This window comes from Podarcis vaucheri, assembly GCF_965113315.1.
Source record: "Podarcis vaucheri genome assembly, chromosome: 2".
In the NCBI taxonomy this organism is placed as follows: domain Eukaryota; kingdom Metazoa; phylum Chordata; class Lepidosauria; order Squamata; family Lacertidae; genus Podarcis; species Podarcis vaucheri.
Window position 1 is genome coordinate 44,616,250 of NC_138760.1, and position 26,978 is coordinate 44,643,227.

General features: G+C 45.6%; 1 protein-coding gene and 1 long non-coding RNA gene across 3 annotated transcripts in view; one reads left to right on the plus strand and one right to left on the minus strand.

Moving 5' to 3' along the window:
- The window catches only part of PMP22 (peripheral myelin protein 22), a 29,474-nt gene extending 12,457 nt beyond the window's left edge, over positions 1-17,017 (minus strand). Inside the window, exons 1-3 of one of the 2 annotated variants that reach the window (XM_082213903.1) lie at positions 16,798-17,017; positions 13,372-13,472; positions 12,175-12,274 (exon numbers count right to left, since the gene is read on the minus strand). In XM_082213903.1, the coding sequence (XP_082070029.1) occupies positions 12,175-12,274; positions 13,372-13,449 (178 nt within the window). In that variant the 5' untranslated portion in view covers positions 13,450-13,472; positions 16,798-17,017. Of the gene's footprint in view, positions 1-12,174; positions 12,275-13,371; positions 13,473-15,164; positions 15,309-16,797 lie in introns of those variants that run through there. The other variant, XM_082213904.1, reaches the window with a different exon arrangement.
- Positions 15,343-19,384, plus strand: LOC309527249. Its single transcript, XR_014217151.1, has 3 exons — positions 15,343-15,953; positions 17,090-17,289; positions 17,808-19,384. It is a non-coding gene; the product is annotated as an uncharacterized lncRNA (long non-coding RNA).
- The last annotated feature ends 7,594 nt before the right edge of the window (positions 19,385-26,978 follow it).

The window sequence follows — 26,978 nt, forward strand, 5'->3', positions numbered from 1 at the left end:
GCTCCCTTTTGGAGGAAGGGCAGAATGTAAGTCAAATAAATGAAGTACAATGGTCTTGATTTCATTCCCTAGCAAATCTGATCCAAGCAAGACCTGAAGTGGGAGAAGGTCTGGGGGGAAACCTCTGCCGGAGAGCTCAGAAAGCCTAAATTAACTAAAGTCAACAATACTGAAATGGCAAAGTGCAGCTAATTCAGAGCATGACCCGCAGAGCGAGCAGCTTCAGTTGATGTACACCAGTGTGCCAGCTGACTGCAGCAAATGACAGCGAAAGAAAAACTCCTCTAAATCTTTAGGGGCAGAATAATAAGACTGTCAGAGCCAAAGAACTGGCCTCGGAAGATATAAGAGGCATGTTGATAAGATAAACACAGTACAGCGGTGAGGCAACGGCAGGTGGAAAGAATGTGGCATGCTTGGACTGATGGGGATGTCAGAGCAGCCCACTAACAATGGATAGAATGTGACATATGAATGGAAAATACATAGTAAAAATTGGCATAGACTACATCCGGTAGCCCAAACAGGCTTTTTTTTGGGGGGGGTAATAATATTAACACAAATGTGACAATATGCAGAAAAGAAGTAAACACAATTCCACAGCTAAGCTATTCAGAATGAGATAAGTAAGGATGCAGTGAATTCTCTCCAGGGCTGGATGATCTGAGAGGGTTTGGGACATTACTCTGCCTGAGCATCTAAGCCATCACAAGAAGGCTTCAAGAGGAGTTATGAAAAGAGACCATTTTGATGTTGTATGGTCTCCATTTATATGCTTTATAAATAAAAATTGTGCACCGCACAGGCCCCCAACAACACGTGCCTCTGTGTGGTGTGGAAGTTCTTAACCTGAAGCACTATTTCTGGGTTAGCGGAGTCTGTAACCTGAAGCGTATGTAACCCAAGGTACCGCTGTATATTTAAAAAGAAAAGAAAGTCAGACCGATAGACAGAAAGCTTGCAGTGAAGATTTTCCTCACCTTTGCATTAAGAGGACTGCTTTTTCACCACTTTTAACCACACATTGTTAAGGTTGCTAGTCCTGTACGCCTTTCCCCCATTCGTGGAACACTGAGAGAAGTGTTGTCAGCAGCATGTTTTGCATACAAGGTACCAGGTTCACTCCCCAGCATCTCCAATTAAGACTGGCCAGAAAACCTTGGAGAGCAGCTACCAGGCAGCATCAACCATACTGGGATAGAGGGAGCATTGGTTTGGCAGCCTTACATGTTCTTGACTGAACTTGCAGCCTTGCGGAAGCAAATGAAAATGCACCGTTTGATGAGTGGGCTCATACATGTTATTTGCCCCCCAGCAATCCAGTTTTGAGATTAGCACTTTCAAGATTGCCAAGCAAAAAGATCACTCACACACACAGCCCATATTCACAATGTAACATGTACTGTAATGACGCTAAGTACATGTGTTAACTGAAATACTATTTCCCTGTTTTCTAGGGGTGTGTAGCAGCTTCAAATGAATCCCAAGCCAAACCCAAAGTCTTTGGTGGAGTTCTGGGCTTGGCAAACATAAAGATAAGGTGCCCCAAGTTGAAGTGGGAACCCCACCCCTAAAGCACCTTGTGATGAGCCAGTAACTTGGGCACCACCATCACCCAAGAAATAGAGCCAGCCACATTAAGGAAATTGCAGGGAGGGAAGAGGGAGGAGACAGAGTTCTGTTGTCAAGCAAGGAATAATCCAAGGAAACAATTTTACCCAGACCCTCCAATCCCAGTATTTTGGCGGAGGAAACCAAATCCATTTTAGTTTTCCTCAAATCAATTTTAAAGATGGAGCACAAAAACCAGTGGGCTAATTTGTCGGCAATTTGGCAGCTTTCTTATTTAGGGGCACCCTCTCTCCTGCCTGTTCTTTTCAGACCAACTGTCCACAAAACACTAGAGAAGCAATTTAGACCAAGGCAGGTTGTTTTCCAAAGTGCACATTAGTGCTCCAGTTCCCTCGCTTGTCTCCCCTGCATTATAAGCCCACTGGAAAAACCTGGCTCTCTTGCACTTGCAAAACAAAAGAAAATGGCAAGTTGCAGGAATCTGTCATAACTAACTGGTGTGGTCTAACCTTGTGGATTTGTGTAACCCAATCTCACAATGGTGCCACTGAGCTAATCTTGCACAGGGCAGCATCTGACTATAGTTGGGCGGCTGGATGGGGGTGAGATGAATTGAGAGGAGGCTGCAACAAAACAGCTGGGAGGTCTTTTGCCATGGAGGGACTGAGTCACGGACAGGGGTCCCATTTTTCCTGGACTGCGCCATTTTGACAGCAGGTAGGGCACCACATATTTCAGGGATGGGGAAGCTTTGGCCGTCCAGACATTGCTGAACTACAATTCCCATCAGTTCCAGCAAGCATGGCCAATGGCCAGAAATGATAGGAGTTGCATCGTGTGTTCTTTTATATTCTGTTGGAAGCTGCCCAGAGTGACTGGGGCAACCCAGTCAGATGGGCAGGGTACAAGTAATAAATTGCTGCTGTTGTTCAGCAACATTTGGGGAACCAAAACTTTCCCCCACCTGAATATTTGAATGCCTCCACCAGTATAAATCCCACCCAAAGAGTGTCTGCATGCTGAGGAAGAGGACCCATGGTCGGAGCTTTAACTTAAAGCACTACATTACCAGGATCATATCATGCCCTCACACAATGCACCACTGTATCCACTGCAGTCTCCCAACGATGCCTTCATGCCCCTAAATACCATCAGCAAGAGGCTGGTTTCTAGCTCAGACTCCCATCTAGGTATATTCCAAGACTGATGTAAGACTTTTGCTATCTAAGCAGGCGGAGAGAATTAGATGTGGGAGGCCTTTCAGTTGCCTGTTTTGATCTGTAATTTTAGCTGTGTTTTATTTTTCCTAGATGTATTTATATATTACGGTCATGAGGTCCAAGCCAAAAGGGCAACCGTGCCATTTAAAAAGAAAGAAAAATAAGGGCGCTATCTTTTTGTTCTGTTTGCTATCTTGCAGTACCAGGCTCTCAAGCAAATTTCACTGAGAACTGAAATTAACAGACTAGAATTCTTTACTAGTGAGGAGGGGGCAGAGAAGCCATAAATTGAGATTCTTCTAACGAAAGAATGACAAGAATGCACTTGGGCCCTCTTCATGCAGAGGCTGCTTGCATTTGCAAATACACAAGATTTCTAGTTGATTGCAAAGCATTTTGAATTTTTTTGGGGGGAGAGATGCCTTCGCCTGCATGTCTAAATGAGTCACTTATCTGCTCCCTGCCTGGTGGCTTCTCCAACAAGCAAGGTAAGCATTTCCAAAGATGAGAACATCCCAAGGAGATGTTTGGCATGCCTTACATTTTTCTCCTGCCTAATTCTAATGCCCCTTAGGCTCCGTTGCAATGCTTCAGGGCATTTGCAGAATACTTCATGGTACTCCTAGGAGACAATAATCCTTGGCTGAGAAAGCATTCCACCCTAAATATCACCACACCCTAATTTATAGTGCTGCCACTGACTTTTCCGTACCAGGCCAGACATGCAGCTGATGCTTTGCCTAGAACAGGGATATTGTGATGGGAGAATCTGCAAACAAAGCAAGGCTGCTTTGTTTCTTGAGGCCATGGGTGTGAGAAACCTGTGGCCCTCCAGATATTCCTAAACCACAACTCCCATCCATCCCAGAAAGCACAGCCAATGGCCAGGAATTGTGCGAGTTGTAGTTCAGAAACACCTGGTGGGCCAAAGGTTCCTCAACTCTGGTTCAAGGGCTCCAGGGAACTAGGCAACAGGGCACTGATAGGTCAAGCAGAAGAATCCTGATTCCCACAACGGCCAACCAATGCTTCTGGGGAAACTGCAAACAGGACACGAAGGCAATAACCAGCACTGAGATGCTGAATACATCCCTCATGTAGCTAATAGCCATTGACAAGACTTTTCCTCCATGCATTTGCCTGGTCTTCCTTGAAAGTCATCTAACCTAGTGACTGGCACCCAACCTTGTGGCATCAAACTCCAGAAATTCACCATACATCATGTAAAGAGGTGTCTCCATCTGCCTGTTTGTATTAGGCACTGAAGCAGTCAGCTGTTTCCTTATATTCCACTCTCAGTTCCATGATGTGTAGCACTCCAGTTCTGCACAGCAGCAGAGTGGCTAGATTACCAGAGCGGGATGCTTGCCAAATTTGTGGCAGTGCTCCTCTGCCTTTAAACAGCTACAGAACAAACAGATTCAACAGGTGCTGTTTCACCATCCCCACATTTGGGGGGGAGGGCACAAGAACCTTGTCAGGAAAAATATGATCATCCTATGCACCGGTAGAAGCTAGCCTAATCCTGTCCTGTTTGCATCCAGAGTACAAACTAAAGCAGATTCAGGAGCTGAGATATTTCTATTTAGGGCTATGTACCATCATCACAACAAATTCCATTCTAAACAGGTTCTGTATTCACAGCAGCAGCCTGTCATGAAGAAATTCAAATAGATGCAATGACCTGCAATGAAATTGCGCCTGATGGATTTCCGCTTGTTATGCAAACTATTAAAGGCATAGCATGTCTAGCAGGGGGGAAATATGGCAAAAAAGCTTCATTCAGTCCTGTGCTCACAGTGCAGAAACAGGGTTGATGAGAAGAGGTAGCACACCTAGCTCCATGGTCTTGTCAAGGCTTTGAAGACCTCAACAATCCCAAGACTCTGGATTCTGCAACCATGTTGAGAAAGTAAGAACATTGAGAAGACAAGGGTGTGGGGGGTGTCCCTAGAAATGTAATTTGAAAAATGCTATATGGGCTTGATCGAGAGGCTATACTTCACCAACTGCAGCGGCATCACTTCAACAGAGAATCTGACAGATATTCATTTTGGTACGAGTGGGATTCAGTTCTGAATTCCTTAGATAAGTCCGCATGAGGAATGTCTGGCAGAACAAACTAAACTATGACCAGAACATTTGAACATGCAATGACCGCATACTGATCAGCTAATTGAGGAGTTATCCTTACTGGGGGAAATGTGCTCAGATCAAACAAGCTTGTCCCAGACATGAAAGGCTAAGGGAGGAGGGCATTCTGCTTAATTCTGTAACTCCCCCTCCCAGTGTAGAATTCAGTCTTCTGGCAATGTTCTGCCAGAAGCAAGGATACTAATTGTGTTAGATGAGGAAAGGCAGGTGTAGACTTTTGAAAGACCACGGTCAGCAACTATTTCTCGACCTGGGACTTTTACATTGCTACAGCAGTCCTGCTGGGTGTTGGCAACTGCCTCAGCTTCCCCCTCTTATAGAATAAGTACAATGCTGCCACTGGTGATGTTTTGTGGGGAAGGGTGGTTTCAAAAAAGAAAAAGAAAGAAAAGGTGTGTGAATGAAAAGCACAACTGGTAAAATCCATTACCTATAGGGCTCAATAGCAAAAAAAATCCTACAGGCCACAGAACCGGAGACAAGAAGGCGATATTATTATTAATGCACACACACAAACTACTCATGGCACATTTGTGGTTGACAAGGGAAACCAAGACGTCTTATCTGCAGACAAATCACTTGAAACAGTTCCAGGTTCACAGCAGCTTCTTGAAAAGGGGTGCTCTTGATTCCCTCAGGAGCTTACCAGAACATATATGGATCCCACAATTGCCCCTGGGAATTCTGCCAGCTTTGCATTGGGGAATGGGGAATAGAATACCAGATCTATATCAGCTTACACCACATATGAGCTGGCAAATGGTACAGGTACTTCTCACAGAATGAACTGCAATCCTACCCCCCCCCCTTAGTGTTGGCCATGAACTGAGCATACTAAAACACACCTAACCATTCCTCAAGGCCTTTCTGCACCACACCTATAAGCATCTAGAGGCCTGCTCTTCTCCAAGCCTCCAAATGAGAGGCTATGCATGGTAAGCATGGAACCACATCCCAGGATGTGAGGACTGACTGGTCACCGATACCCATTAAGTGAAGTAGGGGTGATCACCTCCCTCTGTGGTCCGTGCAATATGTACACACACAAAATGGCTGGGTGCACTGCCATGTGTCCCGCATGCACTGGGAAGGAGATGCTATATGTCTTGGCAGCAACCAGCTCTCAGGGTGCAGGTGGGGTTTGGGTTTATTACAGGGCGGAGCAGAAAACACGCAGCATTCTGAGGGACTTGTGACATTCTAGCCTTCAATACAATTGCAGCCTTAGCATCAGTGCAAGATAGTGAGCCACACTGTTGCAGCTGAGAGCGTAACAGTGTCAAAGTGAAGCTGACGAAGTAACAGAAGTAAGGAGGCAGAGAAAAGGAATCCAAGTTTTGTTATGGGCCATCCCCCTGCTCTCACAATTTACTTATCCAAAACAAAAGCCAAGTGATAGCTCAGTCAGTAGGGCATGAGACTCTTAATCTCAGAGTTGTGCGTTCGAGCCCCATGTTGGGCAAAAGATTCCTGCATTGCAGTGAACTAGTTGACCCTTGCGGCCCAACTCTATAATTCTTTATTATTTAATTGTGGTTATACTTTGGGATAAGAAATGTACAGTGGTACCTCAGGTTAAGTACTTAATTTGTTCCGGAGGTCCGTATTTAACCTGAAACTGTTCTTAACCTGAAGCACCACTTTAGCTAATGGGGCCTCCTGCTGCTGCCACGCCACCGGAGCACAATTTCTGTTCTCATCCTGAAGCAAAGTTCTTAACCCGAGCTACTATTTCTGGGTTAGCGGAGTCTGTAACCTGAAGTGTACGAAACCTGAAGCGTATGTAACCCGAGGTACCTCTGTACTTCTTTCCCATAAGTTAGTAAAATCTGGGACATCCACCACTATAAATTTACATGGCTAATAATAGTTTAGCCTTTCCCTGCTGTGCTAACAGGCACCCCCAATTTGCAGGACATAATTAAGAAGGACATCTTTTATTGGAAACACAAACACAGCCAAATTCCGCCATGCATGAGCGACTCTGAAACGGCTTGCCTACCCTGCACATATAGCTATGCCGAAACTAATGCCACCGAATGCTGATTAAGGATATCGCTGCAGCCGTGTAAATCTGCCACATTGTTACACAGATGTACCCAGGCGCTTGCATATGGAGCTGGCACCACTAGGGGCCAGCAGAGAGGCACAAAACAGCACCATCCACACCCACCCACACCCATTTTGCAGAGTTTTCTCTTCTGGGGGAAAGAGCAGCCATGGGCCCTGAAGCTTTCAGGATAGTTTAACATTCCGGCAGAAGCCTCCACTACTACTGGGCTAGTACTGGGCACCTAGGGATCTTTTAAACCCAGGGTATCACAGAGCTCCAGCATGAAATATACTGCAGCGATTTAGAAGGTCACACCAGTTCCTTCATAAACTTTCCACAGAGCAAAAGCAGCTCATTGTTTGCAACACACAACATGCTCTCATTTACTGAAGTCAAGGATTCTAGAGAGGAAATGCTGCCAGAAGCATGTTCATATGGGCATGCCACACCAGTGAGAGAAGAATAAAGGTCCATATTTAAAAACAAAAATGAAAAACAAGCAACCAGTAACTGTCCCAAACTATGCAAGTAGGCAACCATGTCTCCCCTTCCCAAGCCTCAGGTCTCCAACTCATCTTGTACGTCAGGTATGGGAAACTCTGACGCCCTCCAGACATTGCGGGACCCCAGCTCCCATCAGGCCCAGTGAACATGTCAAATGGTCAGGGATGATAGGAGTCAGAGTTCAACTACACCTGGCAGTCCATAGGTTGTATGGAAATACCAACCCATTTTTAAATTCTGCTTCTATCCTTTCCCCCTTATTCTTCATATTTTATATACCAGTTAATACTGTCATTTCCAATACAAGAGGCATACATGAAGGATACAACATAAAAGCAATTAAAAACCGGGGGGGGGGGAAGAATCTCACTTAAAATGCCCACTGATGTGTTTTTAGAAGTCTTCAATAAGTGCCAGAAGTTGACATCAAACACGCACCTTCCCTGTTCAACTGGCAGGGAGTTCCACAGAATTGAACTCACAATACTGAACACTCCTGGTGGAAGTGAGCTATGCATCTGAACCATGGAGAATCACTAACACTGACTCCCCTGAAAACCTCAATAATCACACTGGATATAAGGTACTGAGCAGTCTTCAAGGTATCCTGGACCAAGTTGTTAAGGAACTTATAAATGAATACAAGAAGTGTGACCTTCCACAATGCTGCCACATCACAATTATTATTTAATTCCCTACCTGGGTGATGTGTGGAGTGACTGAACTCCAGTTCCTATCAGGCATCAATTCCTAGATTTGCTTCACCATTAATGTTGACTGGCCAGTCCCACCAATTGTCACAAAGCTCTCCTTCAACCCATGAGATTTCCAGCTCCCATGGAAACACCAACTATCATCCTACCGGAGTGAGCTGTTCTAAACTAAGAACAAAAATGATGGCCTACTGCACAACCACAATTTTAATATTAACTCTTAATCATTACATAAATAAATGCCAATTTCAAGGCACTGATTTGAGAACATTTCAACTCTATTCAGCTTTTGAAAAAAATGTGCCTGGAGGGGATACAGAAGTGGAGCAATTCACATTGCATGACTATGCCTAAAGAAATGCTTTGGGACTCCTAGTGTCTCATTGAGAAGATACTCAAAGTGGCCAAGTTATGACTGGAGGAAATCTGCTCTTCAGTAACTATGATGGAATAAGCAACATCTGTAATCACTAAGTGCCCTCAAAGCCACATGACCTTAGGAGACAATGTGATGCAGGAGGCAACAACTATGATATGGATTTGGCACTTGGTGCCATTTCCTTAGGGGGCATCCTCAGAACAGAAGCAAACCACAAGTAGAATGGTGGTTGATAGCAGATGCACAATATCTTAGGAAACACCATCTTTGCCACACCCTAAGAACAAACAGGAGAGGTCACTGCAATTTTGAAACACTATCAGCAACTAAGGCGTCAAACAGCCCAATCCTATGCATGTCTCCTCAGATTAGTTCTCAGATTAGAGTGTATAGGACTGCAGCCTACAGCAGCTCCCACAGCTGCTAAGAAATTCCAGGACTTGAGCTGGGTAGAAGAACAATCTTAGGAGAGTGATTATTTACAAACTGAAATGGAAAAGGGCTCAGTTTGGGTCATAACTCCAAAACGGTTTCTCCCTCTCCACCTTCTTCCATGGGCAAAATTCAGCTTCTGCTTACATCATCTAGGTTTAAGATTTTAACTCTGGAGAATGGGAGATGCTTTGCTCCCACACAGTGCAGCTGCAAATCTACAAGTACGTAAGGATAGTCTTGCTGTATCATACCAAACATTCATCTACTCCAGTGGCCAACAAAAGCTTTTAGAGGCCTTATAAGCAAGGCATGATTATGATCCCAATGGGAGAGCTCTCCCCCACCGATTGTTCCAAGCACTTAATATTCCTCCAGTGAACTCAGAGGTTCCATTTTTAGCTACCATGTCTAACATAATAGCAAATGCAGGTGGTTGTGGGCCACTGCCTATTGCTTAGGGGGTGCAACAAATGTAAGGAAGTGGCTTCTACATACTCAGAGGACTCCCCAGATATTCAGAAGGTTGTGAATCAAAGTTCAATAGTCAATTAATTCATTTAATAGAAAGCAAGTTACACTCCCTCCACGCCTTCCTTAAGGGAGAAGAGCCCTGTTGGATTAGACTAAAGCAGTGGTGGCCCTTCAGCTGTTTGGGGACTACATTTCCACTGGTCCTGTTAGCTAGGGATGATGGGAGTTGTACTCCCAAAACAGCTGGAGGGCCAAGTTTAGCCACCATGGGACTAAAGGATTCCTAGTCCAGCATCTGTGGTGGCTGGTACCCATTGGGACTGGTGGGGCGGAAGGCAGGGAGTCCAACAGTAGGTGGAGCCAGAGCCAATGAGAGGCAGAGCTGACTAGTTCTGCCCCCATCCTCCTCCCCACTGTGTTCTACAATGGCAACATTGAAACTAAGGAAGAGGAAACTGACAGCCAGTGCCATCCTCTGGGCTGGATGTAAGAAAGAAGGCAAAGAGGAGGGAGTTGGCTGAAGGGAGGTGAAAGTTGATGGGGTAACACCCCACTTGATAGACCAGCCTCCACTGTTGAGCATTCTGTAGGTCATCAGTGGGCCTCACTACTCACAAGTAGGGCAGGAGCAAAACAGAACTTTCCTGCTCATGAGCCCCGGCAACTGGTATTCAGAGGAATATTCATACTCATATTCAAAACAATGGGCTGCAGCCATTATTAGTTTTATCCTCCATTAACTGGTCTAATCCCCTTTTAAAGCCATCCAAGTTAGTGACCATCTTTTGGACGCAATGCCCCACCCTCAAATTCTTAAACATTTATTCAGATGAAAAGATAGTCCATCCCCTCATCATTTTAATTGTGGAGGTTTTTGTTGTACCCTCTCTAGCTCCATAATTTATTTATTTATTTTGTAAAAAATTATATAGAGTGAAGAAAACAGTGATACAAACTTGCTCCAAAATCTAAGCTGCCATCTTTTCGTCCTGTCAACTGGATTCAAAAGAGTCTTTGATACCTGCATGGTATTTTGCTGTCATAAATTTGAGTAGATCATCAGTGGGCTTGACTACTTCCTTGTTTGCCTCTAGTTCCAGACAATTCATGAAACAAGTATAATAGCTATGGTGTCAATATATCTGTGGCACCCATCTGTCCATTGAGAAAACTTGATATTTATGCATGTTCCCAGACTCCTGCCTTAACTAGTGACTGGCCTCTTAGCAAAGGATTCCTTTTTGTAGGAAGAATAAAATGCTGCAAAAGAATCATGGTTGCCTTACAATAAGCCTTTCTCCATAGCATTCACATCTAATTGGTTAATAATAATGTCAGTGGTGTAAATTGTCTTGAGTGCAGAAGATTTATGATTCACCAACTTCTGAATTATCCAACTCCTGAGTTGTGGAAACAAGATACCTCTAGCCATTAAGCCATGGAAGTATTTTGCTACAAGCCAACATGAGATGTGTGAACAAGCTGTATGCAGTGATAGTAACAAATACAAATCAACTGCAAGCAATAAAGTAAGCAGAAATGTTTGGATACTTAGAGATGAAACAAAAACCAGCAGCAACTCTGTGGCAAGTTAGGAAAGTTGCCAACTTACATTGCCACTGGGACTTTCTTGAATATGAATCCTCATTTTACCTGCTATTAACAGCTTCTACAGCTTAAGCCAATGCATGTTCACTGACCAGTTAAGACCTACTGTGTACAATAGGGCTTCCTCAAAGGTAAGTGTGCACAGGACTGCAGCCTTAATGTGCCAAATATATTACAGTTCTTTCTAGCTTATCTTCAAAACACAACTGTGATCCAGCCTGTAGAATATTCTGACCCACAGAGCTGTCCATTATGCCACTAAGAGTGTGCCACCTATACAGGTTTTATTCACAACCAAGACTCAAAACACAGCATGTGAGGCTAGATTTTATATGTTGACATAAGCTTATGCCAAGTAGTGAGTGGGTGAGTAGGCAGAAGTGGGTGGGTAGGTAGCCAGAGTACATCATACACAAGATTATGTTTTAAGCAGCCATCTCTGTATTAACTATTCATGGATAATATTTTCTTCTCTATCAGAAAGCCAGGCAACAGAAGGGGAAGAGCCATAGCTCAGTGGTTGACCACATGATTTGCATTCAAAAGATCTTGGGTTCAACCCTCTGGCATCTCCAGGTAGAGCAGAATCCATGAAGCCCTGAAGATGTGCTCCAAGGGTAGACAATACCAAGCCAGATGGACGAATGGACAGACTCGGTAGTTTCACACATTCCTGTAAGTTCACATGGTCTTAAGAATGGTGGGCCAATTCTTTCTTTCTGTTTTAAAATAATCTTACAGATCGGACTCTAGGTTTTCTGAAAGGTTTGGCAAGAAGTCAGAAGATGTAGGTCCTTAGAATCATAAAGCTGGAAAAGATCCCATGGGGCATCCATCTCAGCAAAAGCATCCATGGCAGATGGCCATCCCTTGAGCAACATGGAGGAGAACATTGCCACACACACACACACACACACACACACACACACACACTGATGGGACTGGGGTGCAGGATTTCACCCAAACTGCACTCAGAGCAGGCCCTGAGGACTAGCTCATTGTCCAATCTATTTCTAAAAAGGTATCATAGGAGGCAAAGTGAAGAAAATGTGACAGAATCCTTACCATCTGCAGATGTTTTGGCACACTGAAACGAACTCAGGGACCCCTGGAGGGTGCAGTTCTGCCAAAGGGCTGATGTGTGCCCATCCCAAATGAGCCATTGCTGAAAGAGAAGGACAGAACACAGTGAGAGGAGGGGAAGTTTAAAAGGAGCAGGGCCACATACAAACTAAGCACTGAGAGAAACCATGTACTAAAAGTGATCCATTTCCTGGTGCAAGTTCATCTACATGTCTGTTCTTGCTTAAGGACTGAACTGAATCCCTGGAGCAGTAAAGAGGCACTTTAAGCTTTCTTAAAAATAATAAAAAAACTTTTGTGCATAACTAAAAGGGGAAAGGGAAATCCAGTTCCCCAAGCCTCACCTCCCTCTCCCAACACATCCATTGGCTGTTTTTTCTTTTTATTCTTCTTCTTTTTTTGTAAGACCTTACTGAAAAGCATGCAAATGAAACAAGCTGCTCACACAATTGATTACAATCAGGAATTCATTGACACACCTCCGCCTAAGGTAACAGATTAGCTAACAGATAGATATGGAAATGTGAATGCATCCAGCAGCATAGTAATTATTTCTCCTGAATGCTGAATATGTAGTGGCTGACTGTATAGGCAAGTCACTTAGTGGAGAGGGAAATGTGCTCTGTAGATTTTCAGGCTCTCTCTCTTCCCTAGAACTTAAAACCAGTTCTGGGACAGAGTCCTGGCTCAGATTTAACAAAGCTTTGTGACTCTCCTAGTTTGGCTTTTCTTTTTAACTAGCAAAGACTAACATTATTTATAAAGATTTCATATGCTTCAAGATGCTCACACGCTCCAGAAACCTGATCTCCGAAAAAACAAACGGTTCTTCAGCTATTCTTGTGACGCAAACAATGAAGTCATTTGGGAGACATTTTGGCTGCAACAGCTTCCTTTTTCATGAGAAGCTATTGGATCTCCATCGTGATCAGTTCCATAAAGAAGCATTGGGGTTGCAAACAAAAACAGCCTAAGCCTAACATGTTTGCTCAGACCTTTCACTGAGTTCAATGGAGAAAGTGCACTTTTAAATGCAAAGTAAACTTCCACAGATCCCAATGGAATTGCATCTACAGGGAGAGCGCGTTAGGACCAGAGTTCAAAAGCTCTGGTTCACCCTCCTGCCCTTTAGCAGCTTGGAAGGGAATTGGAAAACAAATGAGGAGTGTTCGTACTTACACTGACAATTGTTGAGACGAAGAGAAGGACAAGCACTGAAACATGGAGCACAATGATTCCCAACAACAAAAGGAGCATTTTGGCAAAAGTGTTGGATAGATCTGGAAGGGAAAAAGAAAACACACACACACATTTAAGTAAAGGGAGAAAGGTTACCAGTGAACAGCCTTCTACACGATACTGGGATGATGAGGCAAGTCTAATTTTGAGACACGAACAGCAGAGGGTGCCTCTGAGACAGAAAATATACACCATATGGTTTGACAAAGCTAAATAAATGCATGAAAAAATAATATACATCATATATGTGTGTGTGTGTGTGTGTGTGTGTGTGTGTGTGTGGCAGGGCAGGGAGTAATTAATCTTGCATGTCTGAAGAAATCCAACCAATTTGGCAGGTTTGGAAAGTAAAGGGTGAGATTTGAAATAAACCAGACCCAGAGCCTGGTGCAGTGAACATACCCATCAAAAGGCAAACAGAGCTGAGGGGATCAGAATAAATGATCTGAAACTCCCCTCCAAGCTCTCCCTAAAATATCACATCTTTTAGATTATTTCCCTTTTCAGGGCTGGATTCCTTCCCCTCCCTGCCCCCACCCCCAAGATTTGGAAAATGTATGGTGACTATTGGCATATGGAAAAACTCAAACGACATCACATTCCTCAAAGTTTCCATTTTATGGGGGGGGGGTGCACTCTGCTCCCAAACAGCCAGCAGATGATGAGGTGAGATATACATATATCAAGTATCTGTTTTCTAAATGAGTGCTTAAGAAAGCGCTCCAAAGCAGAAAAGAGTCTAAAATAAAGCAAGAAAACAGCCACCCCACTTGGACTAGACCTCCACTGGCTCAGGAGGCGGGAAATGGAAACCGTTATGCCACAAAGCCACCATTCTCCCTTGAATAATCAACATTTGGAGCCCATTAAACCACCAGCCCCACAAACGCAGCCCGCCAGCTATCTCCCCCACAGCTTCTAAATAGAATGGAAACTGTACAAAAATACAGATATTGCATGAAATTCACAAAAAACCATGGGTTTCCCTCTTTTTTGGGTGTATGGGGGGCGAGATTCCTAGGCGGCCAATTGTGGGAGAGATGGGATTTGGGGAGCAGGCACAACGATCAAGTCCTGCGGATTCGGAGGGACTAGGGGATCAGTTATTAGAAATACTGTTGTAAAAAGTTTGGGTGGGGGGATCTTTATAATCAAATGGGAGAAATCTCTCTAGGCAAGTTTTCTTTCACAGAAGAGCGCCATGCACTCTCCTCGCGCTCCCCTTTACGCACACTTCAAAATCTGCCAAGCGACTGTTATGAGGAATGGAATTCTTCCAGGGCCGGCGGAGTGGGGGGAGAGGAGGGGGAAAGATCTACGTGCTAAAATGTTTCAACCCGTTTCTAATTATATCAGCCCCAGCCTGGAGTAGCGGACTTTCTCAGCGGCGCGAAGCCTTGGGGAGAGCTCTCCACCCCGCTCTCACCGCTAGACACAATAGTCCTACAAAGTGGGGTTTAGTGCAACAGGCATCAAAACGCAGCGAGCCCCCGATAAACTTTCTGGGGAGCTGGGTCGAGTAGGGTCCCGCATCCAGGGGTCGAAGGCTGGGTGGGGCTGCTGCTGACGTTATTATCCAAATCTAGAGTGCGCGCACGGGCCGGAAAGGGGCCATGGGGCCGGTTGCGAAGAGGGGTCCCAGGGGGCGCTTCAGTGGAAAAATCTCTTGCTCCCCTCCACCCCAAATATCTATCTGTAAAAGAATGCGCTGGGAAGACAGGCGGGTTACTTACTGGTCTGCAAAAAATTAAAATAAAAGCTCGCGCTCCCTCTGGCAGGCGACCTGGCCACTCGCTCTCTCCGACGAAGTCTGCGCGCCGAGTGCGGGCGCCCGCGTGCCTCCCCGTCCGAAGATCGAGTGAGCCCTCGAATGGGCGGGACCCCAAGAACAACGCCCAGTGGTGGCCGGGCGCCAAGCAGGGCGAGTCCAGGGCGCCGGCGTAAACCGACGGGCAGGAGAAACGGGCGGGCGTCTATAAATACTTTCCCGGACGGGAAAGGAAAAGGGAGAGCGCGCGGGCGATCGCTTTACCAACGGAGCGGCCGCCTTGGATCGTGGGCCCCAGAAATCCAAGCCCGGATAGCTACAGTTCCTCTTCTGGGCTTTTCTTTCTTTCTTTCCTTCCTTCTTTCTTTCTCATTCCCAGTGGAAAAGCGGAATGCAGGGGTGCCAACTTGAATAAAATATTGGGGGGCCCAGGTAAGCCCCGCCCCAGATAATTGATTACAAAATGAGGGGCACCCACACCATAGGAATAGCAATGCCCACCAACTCAAATATTTTAGGGGGGGGCAAAGGCCCCTACGAGTTGGCTGCTATGGCGGAGGGCATGGGAAAGATCGTGGCCCCGCGGTACAAGTACTCTCCCCTCTCCGGTCCTGGGAAAGCGATGTTCCTTGCTTAAACGCAAGGCGGGTCAAGAGGCTGCGGCGGTGGAGATCTTCGCGTCCGGTCGTCCTCGGATGGCTGCGGATGCAAATCCCTCGAAGAGAGGGGCGCAGGACGGGGGCGCGATGGCCAGGTAGGCGCAGCTACGATAGAGCCGCTGGTGGGCTCCGGGGATCCAGAGGAAGAAGAGGCCGACGGCCTGACGTGCCTAGGGAGCTCAGCTAGACACGATGGATTCAACACAGTCCATCCACGCCAAAGTCCATTAAGCGCCTCCTTTTCCACACTGGGCTCGTCTCACTGGGGTGGGATGCGGTGCGTGGCACACAACACACGCGCAAGGCGTTCCATCGGTAACCCCGAGAAGAGACCGCTGCCCTACACTCTTCTTATAGCTGCTCTTGATTCGATTTCTGGCGTGTTCCCGGTGGGTTTTTTAACCGCTCTGTGCCCCCCCCCAGCTGATGCGTGCAAGAGCAAGCTGCGTCCGATTGCTCCTGGGCCAGAAGGCTCAGGTTTGTCCCGGCCACCCTCACCCCAAAACCTGTTGTTGCCTATGTTGCGCGAGCTCTCTCAAGCCGATCACATGCGTTCCTCTCTCGATTTTATTTTTCTGCATTTGTGTACTGCTCACCCGACACCCAGAGAGGAATCCGACGGTGGGGGTAGCATACCTCACCCTTTAAATTGATTGCATTACTAGGATTTCACACCTGACAGACCTCTGCCACCTGTCTTCTTACCACCACCACCTCCCGCCCATAGTAACCGGAGCAGTGGAAATCCAGCATCAGTTCTAGAGTGTTGTATCGGTGGCAATCCGAATTAAGAGAACAGCCACCGCGTTTCTCGAAGTTGTGCTCCGCGTGAATCTTTGGCACCCCCAAGCCTGTAAGAGGAAAGCCTGTCCCAATACTGATGTCTGCTAGATCTGAGCGTTTATTAATTAATAAATAATAAAAAAACAAACAACTTACCAAGGCCAAAGAGCTTGCTCTTTTTCCCAAGCAGTATTCCCTAGAAAGCGAGAGCCAGGTGGGATTAAACTCCAGTTGCTGGATCTCGGACAGAAGCAGATCTGTCTCTAAACTCCTGTGCGCGCCGAGTGAGCCCTCGCTGGTTGCAAACCCTTTACTGCATCCGCAGGTCTCGTGCTCGCCCCGTTTATTCAGCCCCCGTTCCAACGCCCAGATATGTCATGGTGGCCTGAGAGAGAACACCCTTTACTATTTAAAGGGGCAGCGCCTCTCTATCTTTATCCTCCGGCAGGGAACACCGCCAGCACGCAGGGCCTATTTAGGGTGAGCAAAGGATTACTCCGCCGCGAGGGAGTGGCCGGCTTGACATCTCCGTGGTCGGAAGCCTGGATGAAAAGTCCGGAACGATGTCAATCATTCCGTTGGCAGCTGTCGTTCAAAGACCGAAGCAAAAGGAGACCGGACAAGGTGTCCTGGGACTCAGTGCTAAAGGTGATGGAACCAGGGGCTCTGATTTTTTTCCGTGCCATACAATAAGTGGCTTCACTGAATAGATTTGCAACATCAGTTTAGCCCACCTGGTTGTAAGAATGGGAGATGCATAGCCTTTAGGGACTTTCCCCGCTTTGCATTTCGATCGCACAAGGGTTTCTCCTCCAAGCCACAGTGCCATCATCCCCAAAGACTGGCTGATTATGTCCTTGGTGGAGGTGGGGCAGATGTGTGTTCCTTGGGTACTCATCCTTAACACCTGTAAGTTTAGTTACAGGAGATGCCTTCAGTCAAACAGGAGAGAAGAGGGGAAAGTCACATTTACAGGGATCCTCATTTACAGGGATCCTCATTCTCCCCCTCCTCCAAAGAACCATCAAAATGCAGGCCATGCCTGCTGCCATGTGAAAATCACAGATCTATCCCTGCCATGGAACATCATGGATTCTGTTTGGAGGGTGTTAAATCGGAATTTGTTAATTCCACTCTACTGACTGCATCACGTTTATTTATCCTAGGAACAACTTATTGAAGGAGGCTTGTTTCTTCGCTGCTGAGGAAGATGGACAGAAGATAGCCAACGCTTCCAAAGCTAGGATCTGAACCCAGGTCCCAGCCCACTGTTCAGTCCATTCGTGACCAATTTAAGGTCTGATGCTGAAAAGTCCTTTTAGATAGCTAGCTTGTTCACTTAACTTCAGAAGATGAAATCTGGTCTGGTTCATCTGTCCCTACCTGCATCTTTTACAAGGGAGGTTTGTTTTGCTAAATGTGTTTTCTGTCCAGCTTGTAGGCAAGGGGAACTATTTATTTTGAATACTGCTCTTTTGTGCAAATGCATTTCTGTCTAAAAGAGGTGTTTTAATTGTAAAAATAGAAATACCATAAATTGTCCCTTCAGCACCTGGTTGTGGGAAAAGGTAGACTGCAGCCTTTACTTTGGGCGGATGCAAACAAAATGGAAGTAGAGGGCATGGAGGGAGGCAGCATCCAGCAAAATAACACCATGGGCAAGGCTTTTTTCCAGCCAGAACTCACAGAACCACAGTTCCGGCATCTCTCAGGTGGGCACCAATGGCATTCTAGGAGAACAAGGAAGGTGTTTCTGTTGATTTCCGGTACATCTTTTTCTATAAAAATAGCACTGACCACAGGTATATATATTTAAAAAACCCATCACCAACAAACAGGCAGTATCCCAATCAACCCCACCCCCAAACACCACATTTCACAACATAGGACTACTGTGAGTAGGGGCTGGGCACACCACATTGGAGATCCCATGTGGGCAAACTCATCCTTTCTTTCCACACTGTGGCTCCAGTCCAAATCGCTGGCCTGGCCAGAACGGCTTTCATTTTATACCTTCTGAGCTTGATGAGGCATGTGAGCCTCACCTGTCCTGAGCCTACTCCAGCTGAGGAATCACACACCTCCTCCCCGAACTAGAGAGCCCCACTTGGGCTGACAGCTGTAAGTTCTGGAATCCTGAGGTACGTCCCATTTTGAGGCAAAACAAGAAGTGCCACCCAGCTCTGCTGCACCACCACCCGTGGGACACTCACCACCACTGCGCCACCTGTCGGTGGCACTGCAGCTGTACCACTAGCTGTGTCACCTCCGCCACTTGTTGAGAAGCAGTGCTGGCATGGGTGCCGATTCCGTGAAAGAGCTTTCAATATCTCACCCAAATCTCATGAGATCATTTGCTCTCCTTGACATCTTGCAAGACCTTGCAGGAGATCAGCACCTATACTGGCACCGCTTCTCTGGCAGAGGTGGGGGCTTGGCAGGAGGTGCCTATGAGGGTGCTGACTTGGGGGCTTCTAATTCACACCACTTCGTGGGTGGGCTGACCTTCCCTGAGGTCATTATGGGCGTCCACACTGGTAACTGTTTACCTGTAAGCACAAACCTTTATTTCTTTTTTTTAATACAAGTTTCTCAATATAGCAGATTTGCACAAAACATCAGCTCTGTGTGTGGGTGTTGCTCCAAGCCCAGGAAACCTGAGATCCATGGGTATTTGTTTACATGTGCACGTACACCTTTTGTGATCTACCATGCTTGCAAAAAAGAGCAGTCCAAAAATGAAAATAAGTCATGCCTCATTCCAAACTAGGCATGGATTTGGAGTTGTTCACATGAAAGGCTTCCTGTTACTTCATTTCCTCCCCCTTTCCTCCCCATCTCCTGTACCCATGGGTGTAGCCGGGGGGGGGGGGCAAGCGGGATCCACAAATATTATTCAAAAGCATTGAAAGTACTCAATTATCTGAGATTGCCCCCTGTCCCGTGCAATGTCCTATTTATGGGGTATTTTTATCCGTGTTTTCCTAAGAAAAGCTCAACAACTGGATTTCCAAAAAACCACAAAAACCCCTAACAAAAATCTTGGCTATGCCCATGCTTTTTGTTGCCATCCAGAACATGATGGATAATACAGTACCAGCAAATCATGTAGGAGAAGCCAGAAATGGGGAATCATGCTGAACAAATGGTATGGTGGCCTTCACATTTGTTCCAGCTCAGCAATTTTATGATGTTGTGCAATAGTCTGGAAGAGTGCAGTGCTATGCATGCTTACGTGGGTGGGAGTAAGTTTCACTGAGCTTACTTATAAGTAAGCATCAGCAGAGTTGAATGACATATACTCAGGGATATATACTCATGGGGTATGCCCCAATGCGATGAGTGACACTAGGAAAGCAGGTGTTTTTGGATTTTGCCCCCCCCCTTACCTTGGAAACCTAACCATTTTTTTGGTCAATGGGAGTCCTCAGTAATATTTTCTTATGTCCTTTCTGATCATACATTTCAGGTCACAATTTGTTAGGATCTTTGGTTTAAGTAAAGTGCTAGAGAGACAAATGAGGAGACATCCAAGTGCCGTGGAAAATCCAGCAACCTCAGTGTTGCTTTTAGTGAATTATTATACAAATCAGAGTTTTCTTAGGGTGTGCATTTGAATCACGTGTTCATCAGGGTAGAAGCAGGTTCTGATCTGAATTTTTATTATTATTACTACTATTCATATTTATTAAATTTGTATACTGCCCTTCATCCTTAGATCTCAGAGCGGTTCACAACATAAAAATGCAAGATTAATGAATCCAAAAACTCCCCCAAAAGTTTATCAGCACTACTATCTGAGATCTATTTGAATAAGAAGCTGCCTCTCTCCTACCTCCTTTCCCTTCACACACACACACACACACACACACACCCTTTCACTTCAAGTATTCCATCCATAAGGCATTCCAAACATGGGCATGTGCTCTCCAGGGGGAAGAACTCAAGCACTCTTAGTTTCTAATGATGTGCAGATAAAGTGAAGTTTGTTTCGAAGACTGAGTAGGCACTTTGTTCCTTATGCACAATGCCCACTTTCTTGGCGTTAGTGTTGTGCAGAGTAATTGGCCTCTAACTAAGAGTCCCGAGCAGCTGCTTGAAAGGGAGGGAAGAGGGACTGCTGGAGGGCAGCCTCCCCCAACCTGGTGCCCTCTAGCTGTTGCTAGACTACAACTGCCAACAACCCTGTCCCCCTTGACTGCGCTGAGTGGGACGTCCAGTAAGATACCAGACTGCTGCTGCTGTAGGGGGAAATCAGCTGAGATTGTTTCATATGCAGCATTAAGACATGTGAGGAAGGCATTGCACAGACTTACTAGAATTTAATTCCTGGTTGGATATCAATATTGAATGTTTAAAATAAGTGCACACACAAAAACACCCATGTAGCTATTTAGGGCACAATCCAATCCCCAGGCACTGTCTGATAGGACTTAGTGAAATGCCACACTACCACTGTATTGACAGCCCTGCCACTCACACTGTCCAGGACAGACAGTAGAGAGGCAAGTCAATGTCCTAGGTTGGAGCTGGTGCAGCAATCACACCCAAACCAGGCCCGTAATCCAGCCCGTCCCCATCCTGATATGATACTTCTGCAGTGTGATTTGCCAGTTCTTTATTTGTTGCTTTTGTATAAGGTGCTCAACAACATGCATTTTCTAGAACAGGGGTGTTCAACAGGTCGATTGCGATCTACTGGTTGATTGTGGGGTGTCCCTGGTTGATCCTGGTTAATCGCAGGACCCCAATCAGCCCCCCATTAAAAAAACTCAACAACTTCGACTGATGCTCCCCCCAAAAGCTCAACAACTTTGGCTCAGCCTCCCCAAGAAAAGCTCAACAACTTTGATGGGTAGATCACTGCCAGTTTTTTTTATAGTGGCAGTACCGTAGATTGCAGTCTCATGGAAATTGGATGTGCCTGTTCTAGAATGTGTGTGTGTGAATTTTAAAACTAGCAAATGAAAAAAGAGGGTATAGATATACAACATAACAGACCAGGAATTGATAGGCTAGATAACTAGATCATTGGGTCGGTGTGGCTGGCTGTTAACCAGAAGGTTGGTGGTTCAAGCCTACCCAGGGGCAGCTGTGGGCAGGATTCCTGCATTGCAGGGAGTTGGACTAGATGACCCCGTGGGGTCCCTTCCAACTCTACAATACTATGATTCTTTGAAAAGGGTGAATAAAAAGGTCTGGCAACGAAAAGACCATAAAGAAGACGCCAGCTGAGCCTGTCCGAGAGACTGTTCCATGGTCTGGGTGTGTCCTCCTGCCTCTGAAAAGGCCTCAGGCTACTTGGTGAAGACACTTGGAGCAGCATCTTAATCCGTGTCTCTAGGATCACTTCAAGGCTGCATGACTCAGTGACCAGGAAGAACCAATGGCAGGTGTCTATCTATACCTCCAAGTCACTGATCCACCTGATATATTCAGTCTTGTTTGGATTCAGTCTCAGTCAGTTCACAGAACTGCTCCTTACACCAGGGGTAGCCAACATGGTGATATTGTTGGACTCCACTTCTCACCATCTCTGGCCAGCATGGCCATTGGTTCAGGAGATGGAAGCTGTAGACCAGGTTTGCCATCCGTGGCTTGCAGTCCTTGAGCAAGCATCAGAGTGAAATGACTCCCCCCACCATCACCACCCCTGATGTTAAGGATAAATAGTTGGTGGTGTCAGCGTTATACTGTCCTGTCAGAATCCATATCACTCTATGATCTCAACTTGGAACTTGAAAAAACACTTGGAACAGGAGACAAGGCTAGGTGAGCTCCCTGAAGGACTGAAAAGGGGCAGTTTAGGGGAAATAATGGACAATATTGACTTATTGAATCTAGGCATAGTTACGAAGACGGGGAAGAGCCAAAACTCAGTGGTTCCAGATTCAATCCCTGGCATCGCTGCATAGGAGTAGGAACACCTTTGTCTGAAACCCTGGAGAGCCACTACCACTCAACACCAACAATATTGAACTAGATCAGAGTTCCCCAAACTTGGTTCTCCAGCTGTTTTTGAACTACAGTTCCCATCATCCCTGACCTTTGGTCCCGCTAGCTAGGGATGATGGGAGTTGTAGTCCAAAAAGAGCTGAAGACCCAAGTTTGGGAAACCCTGAATTAGATGAACTAATGGTCCAACTTAGCATAAGACAATTTCCTACGTTCCTACGAGGGTGGAAAAACTTTTTTTTTATTTAAAAAAACCAAACTGCTTCCAGTCTTTAAAAATGATGTGTGTTGCAACAATGTGCTTTGACACACGTTGAGGATTGCCAGCATTTGGTTTCCTTCACCTCCCACTTCATGCACTTCAGGCCTTCCATGAGGGAGCTGATTCAGCAAGTCGCAGTGGGAAAGCACCCCAGTTACCACGTTTCAATAGCCTTCGATCCCATTTTGCATGTTACCTTTGACCATTTCCCCCCTCTTCCCTCCATTCACAAGAAAAAGCCTATGTACACAAGCTATTTAATCTGTGAGCTGACATCTCACAGCTGCAGCAACTTCTATGGCCAAGCCAATGCTGGCCTCATCATGAGGCAGTCTGAAATCTTCACCTCATCAGGCAGCTAATTTGGGGCACAGTTTAAAGACAGCCAAATTCTGGACCAAAATATGTTGTTCTTGGCCTGATGCCTAAAACCCTGAGTTCAGCCTTGTTCCAGGGTTATTCCTGGGTTAAGGAAGCTCCAAAATGCATCACAGATTATTTTTTAGCTGGATAAACTGAGTTGCTAGCTCATATATTACCAGTGTACTTCTGGGCATAGTTATGCAGAGGTGGGCCTCATGTTATTCAGTGGGTAAGTGTGTTTAAGAGTGCCTCAGTTTTGTTCTGATGAAGCACCACATTTTGAACTTTGAATACTTGCTCCTCAAATAAAAACACCAATAATGAATGTCCCAAACTGTGAAAAATTTAGATCCTAACGGAGGAACTACACATATGGCATGTGTGCTGCAAAGAGAGGCTACGTCTTGTCCTTTATCCAGAAGAAATTGGCCAGGGTGAGCTTCCTTTCTTCCCCTTATGCCAAACACAGCTTTTAAAGTGAGAAATATGCAAAACCTAAACACAAGTTCAGCGTAGCCTGGGGCTAAGGAAGATTCTTCTGGCACAATCTTATAGATTAGGAAATGAGAAGGAAATGCATACATGAGATCCCATCCCACCCGCTAGCCTGTCTCAGACAAAAGGTTTCTCTCTCTTTTTCTGCCTTGAAAAGCAAAGTGATCCAATCAGACTGGGGCCCCTGGACATATTTATTACGCATGTGGTTTCCATTATAGCACCAGGGATTTTAATACTGTGCTGCCTCCAAATATTTTTAATCATGTGAACAAGCCACAAGGAAAGCTATTCTGCCTGCCTTCAGCAGTGAGAATGCATTAGGGGGCATGGCTGTTCCGATTTTACACTGGCAACAGAGACATGCTTACATACCCAGACACGTGGAAGAACCAATTTCTCTGAAATATGCATGCACTTTTCTAGAGGTTTTCCTTTTCTTTTGCTTTTCATTGTGCCCGCATAAAGGAATTGGCATCACAACCCCAGCCCATATATGTCGCAGATGGGAGTTTGCTGGGGAAGCAGTCCTGTTCATGCACACAGGTTTTTCACAGGACGTCATTGGCATCGCAATGTCAGCCTGTACTTTCTCTTTGCATTTCATCCACATTTCCCCTCAGTGTGGAAAAATAACCTGTTACATAGTCACAGTTGCTGCGGGTGCAGAACTTGGTGAAAGGTTGCATGTGTGTTTTTGGTGGGCAGTATGCCATGTGTATGGCAGATGCACCCACCAGCAACTAGGCATGGAGGAACTTTCTCCACACAGTCCACCGGAGGGATTATCTCAGAGACTGCAATTGCAGCACATATATTGATCCTTAGGAATAAATAAATGAATATATGCAGAGGCCTAGTACAAAACCGCTTTGTCACTCTTGCAAAGGGACACGGGTGGCACTGTGGTTTGCCAATCAGAAGGTTGACAGTTTGAATCCCCACGACAGGGTGAACTCCCGTTGCTCCGTCCCAGCTCCTGCCAACCTAGCAGTTTGAAAGCACGCCAGCGCAAGTAGATAAATATGTACCACTGCGACAGGAAGGTAAACAGCGTTTCCGTGCGCTCTGGTTTCTGTCATGGTTGCACCAGAAGCAGTTTAGTCATGCTGGCCACATGACCCGGAAAGTTGTCTGTCGACAAACGCTGGCTCCCTCAGCCTGAAAGCGAAATGAGCGCCACACCCCATAGTCGCCTTTGACTGGACTTAACCATCCAGGAGTCCTTTACCTTTACCTTTTTACATCACTCTTGCACAAGCCTTATACAAGTCAGATAAACATCTCCCTTGCACAATACCTCAGTTTATTATTATTTTTTTTGAAAACCAAATGGAAATAAATATCGCCTCCCTCTCTCTCACACACACACACAAAATCAGAAGCCTCAATTTTGCCCATTGAGAATATGATAGCTATCCAATGAAATTGCCATATAATGGTTAGTGCAAGGGCTTCCATCTGTGCAATGGGACTTTTGCTCTGTCTCCTCTGCCTGGGTGCCCACTTCCATCTGCTCCAGAAGGTTGGGGAAATCCCCAAAACAGATGTGGGGGACACAGAGAAAAAGGAGACAAAGATGAAGTCTCATTGTACAAGTGGAAGTTTTTGCACTAACGGGACAATTTTGTTGGACACAACCCAAGATTTGTTCTTGTGCTCTTGCACATTTCCTGCATGCCCCTATGATCTATTCATAGACCCAGTTTCAGGACACCTGAATGACCTGAACTTGTGCAGTGATGGAAGAAGACTTAGCACAGACCAGGGGCTGTACAGATAATCTAAAAGCAGGGTCCTTCCCATCCTACACCCCACCTTCATTAAGAAATATTATGTGTAGGCTGGTTTACCCCATAGGGTTTTCTTTCTGCTTACATGAAGAGTCCTGGCCATCCTTCAGTAAATGCCAAGAAGGAAGAATGCAATGTGGGAAGTGATCACCGATTGCTGCCTCTGTTATTCTAGTTGCTGCTATCCAGGGAATTGCCATAGGCTCTGTAATCTTACCCAGCTCACATGCCATTCTTCTCTGAATGACAGAGCTTGTGCACCAAGAAGGTGGGGCTTGTATACACTATATAAAGATGGAAACATTATCTCCTGAAAACCCAGCTTTGGATGCAAGGAAGGTGCTGGCCGAGGGCTATGGGAACATCCCACACAGAAGCACTTGCACACATCTTCAAGGTGTGCGGAATGAATGCATCTGACCCCTAAATGTAGCCCAGAGGATTGGGTTTCATGCGTTGTGTGGAAAAATAAGTTTTAATGTAACAGCCTTGTTCTGCCACCAGAAACTTTGGAATGGTTTTCTCATTTCCTCTGCTGAGGATTAAAACCATACAAAGCAGGGGGATGGGGAGGGGGGATGGAATGTGTTTGAGGAAGGGGGGAGGGGGGAGGCAGAAGTCTAGATTGAGGTCAGAAAACATGGAATTCATAAAGGGCTTGGAAAATGGGTGGATGTGAGTGGAGATGGAGAGGCTGCGGAAGTAGCTTTTGTTTAGATAGCTGGACAGGCAGAAATGTATATTTCTGTACTGTGCTTTCGGATGCGAAATCCAAATGTTGATTAGCCTGCACTCTGGATTGTTGCAAAGTCTGTTTGGGAACTGGCTCAATATCCCTGCGTGAGCTCCCCTCCCCTCTGTCTGAGCTGGGATGCCTCCCTCAGTCTCACCAGAGCTGAGGTGAGTCAGTTGCTCAGCACTGGGAGCTTCATAAAGTTTGCATATTGTTACGGAGATTTAGAAACTGTTAACACAAATCACATATTTTTTTGTTATTGGGCAGCATAGAAATGCAGTCTATCAATCAATATGAAAAGAAAAGCATTCATATCCAACTGAGAAATTGTATACTCCCTCCCCCCCAAAGAAAAATAGAATCCTACGTTCAGATAATTCACTTCTTATGCAAGCCTCATAAATTAGTACATGTGTTGTTGATTTTACATCTTTGAAATGTAAAGACAACTAAGAAGTACTGCAAAGCTATGGCCATCATTGTCTGCTATCTAGTTGCTGAAAGAAAACTGGAGCTTAAGAAGATGGAAATAAGATCGTATGGATATTTAAACAAGGATCCCAAAAAGATCCATAAAGTGGGACAGTAAGAAATTCATTTGAAATGGTTTTGATATCTAAAGGTCTTGGAAAAGCAATTTCCTCAATAGCTAAGTACAGTGGTACCTTGGGTTACAGATGCTTCAGGTTACAGATGCTTCAGGTTACAGACTCCGCTAACCCAGAAATAGTAC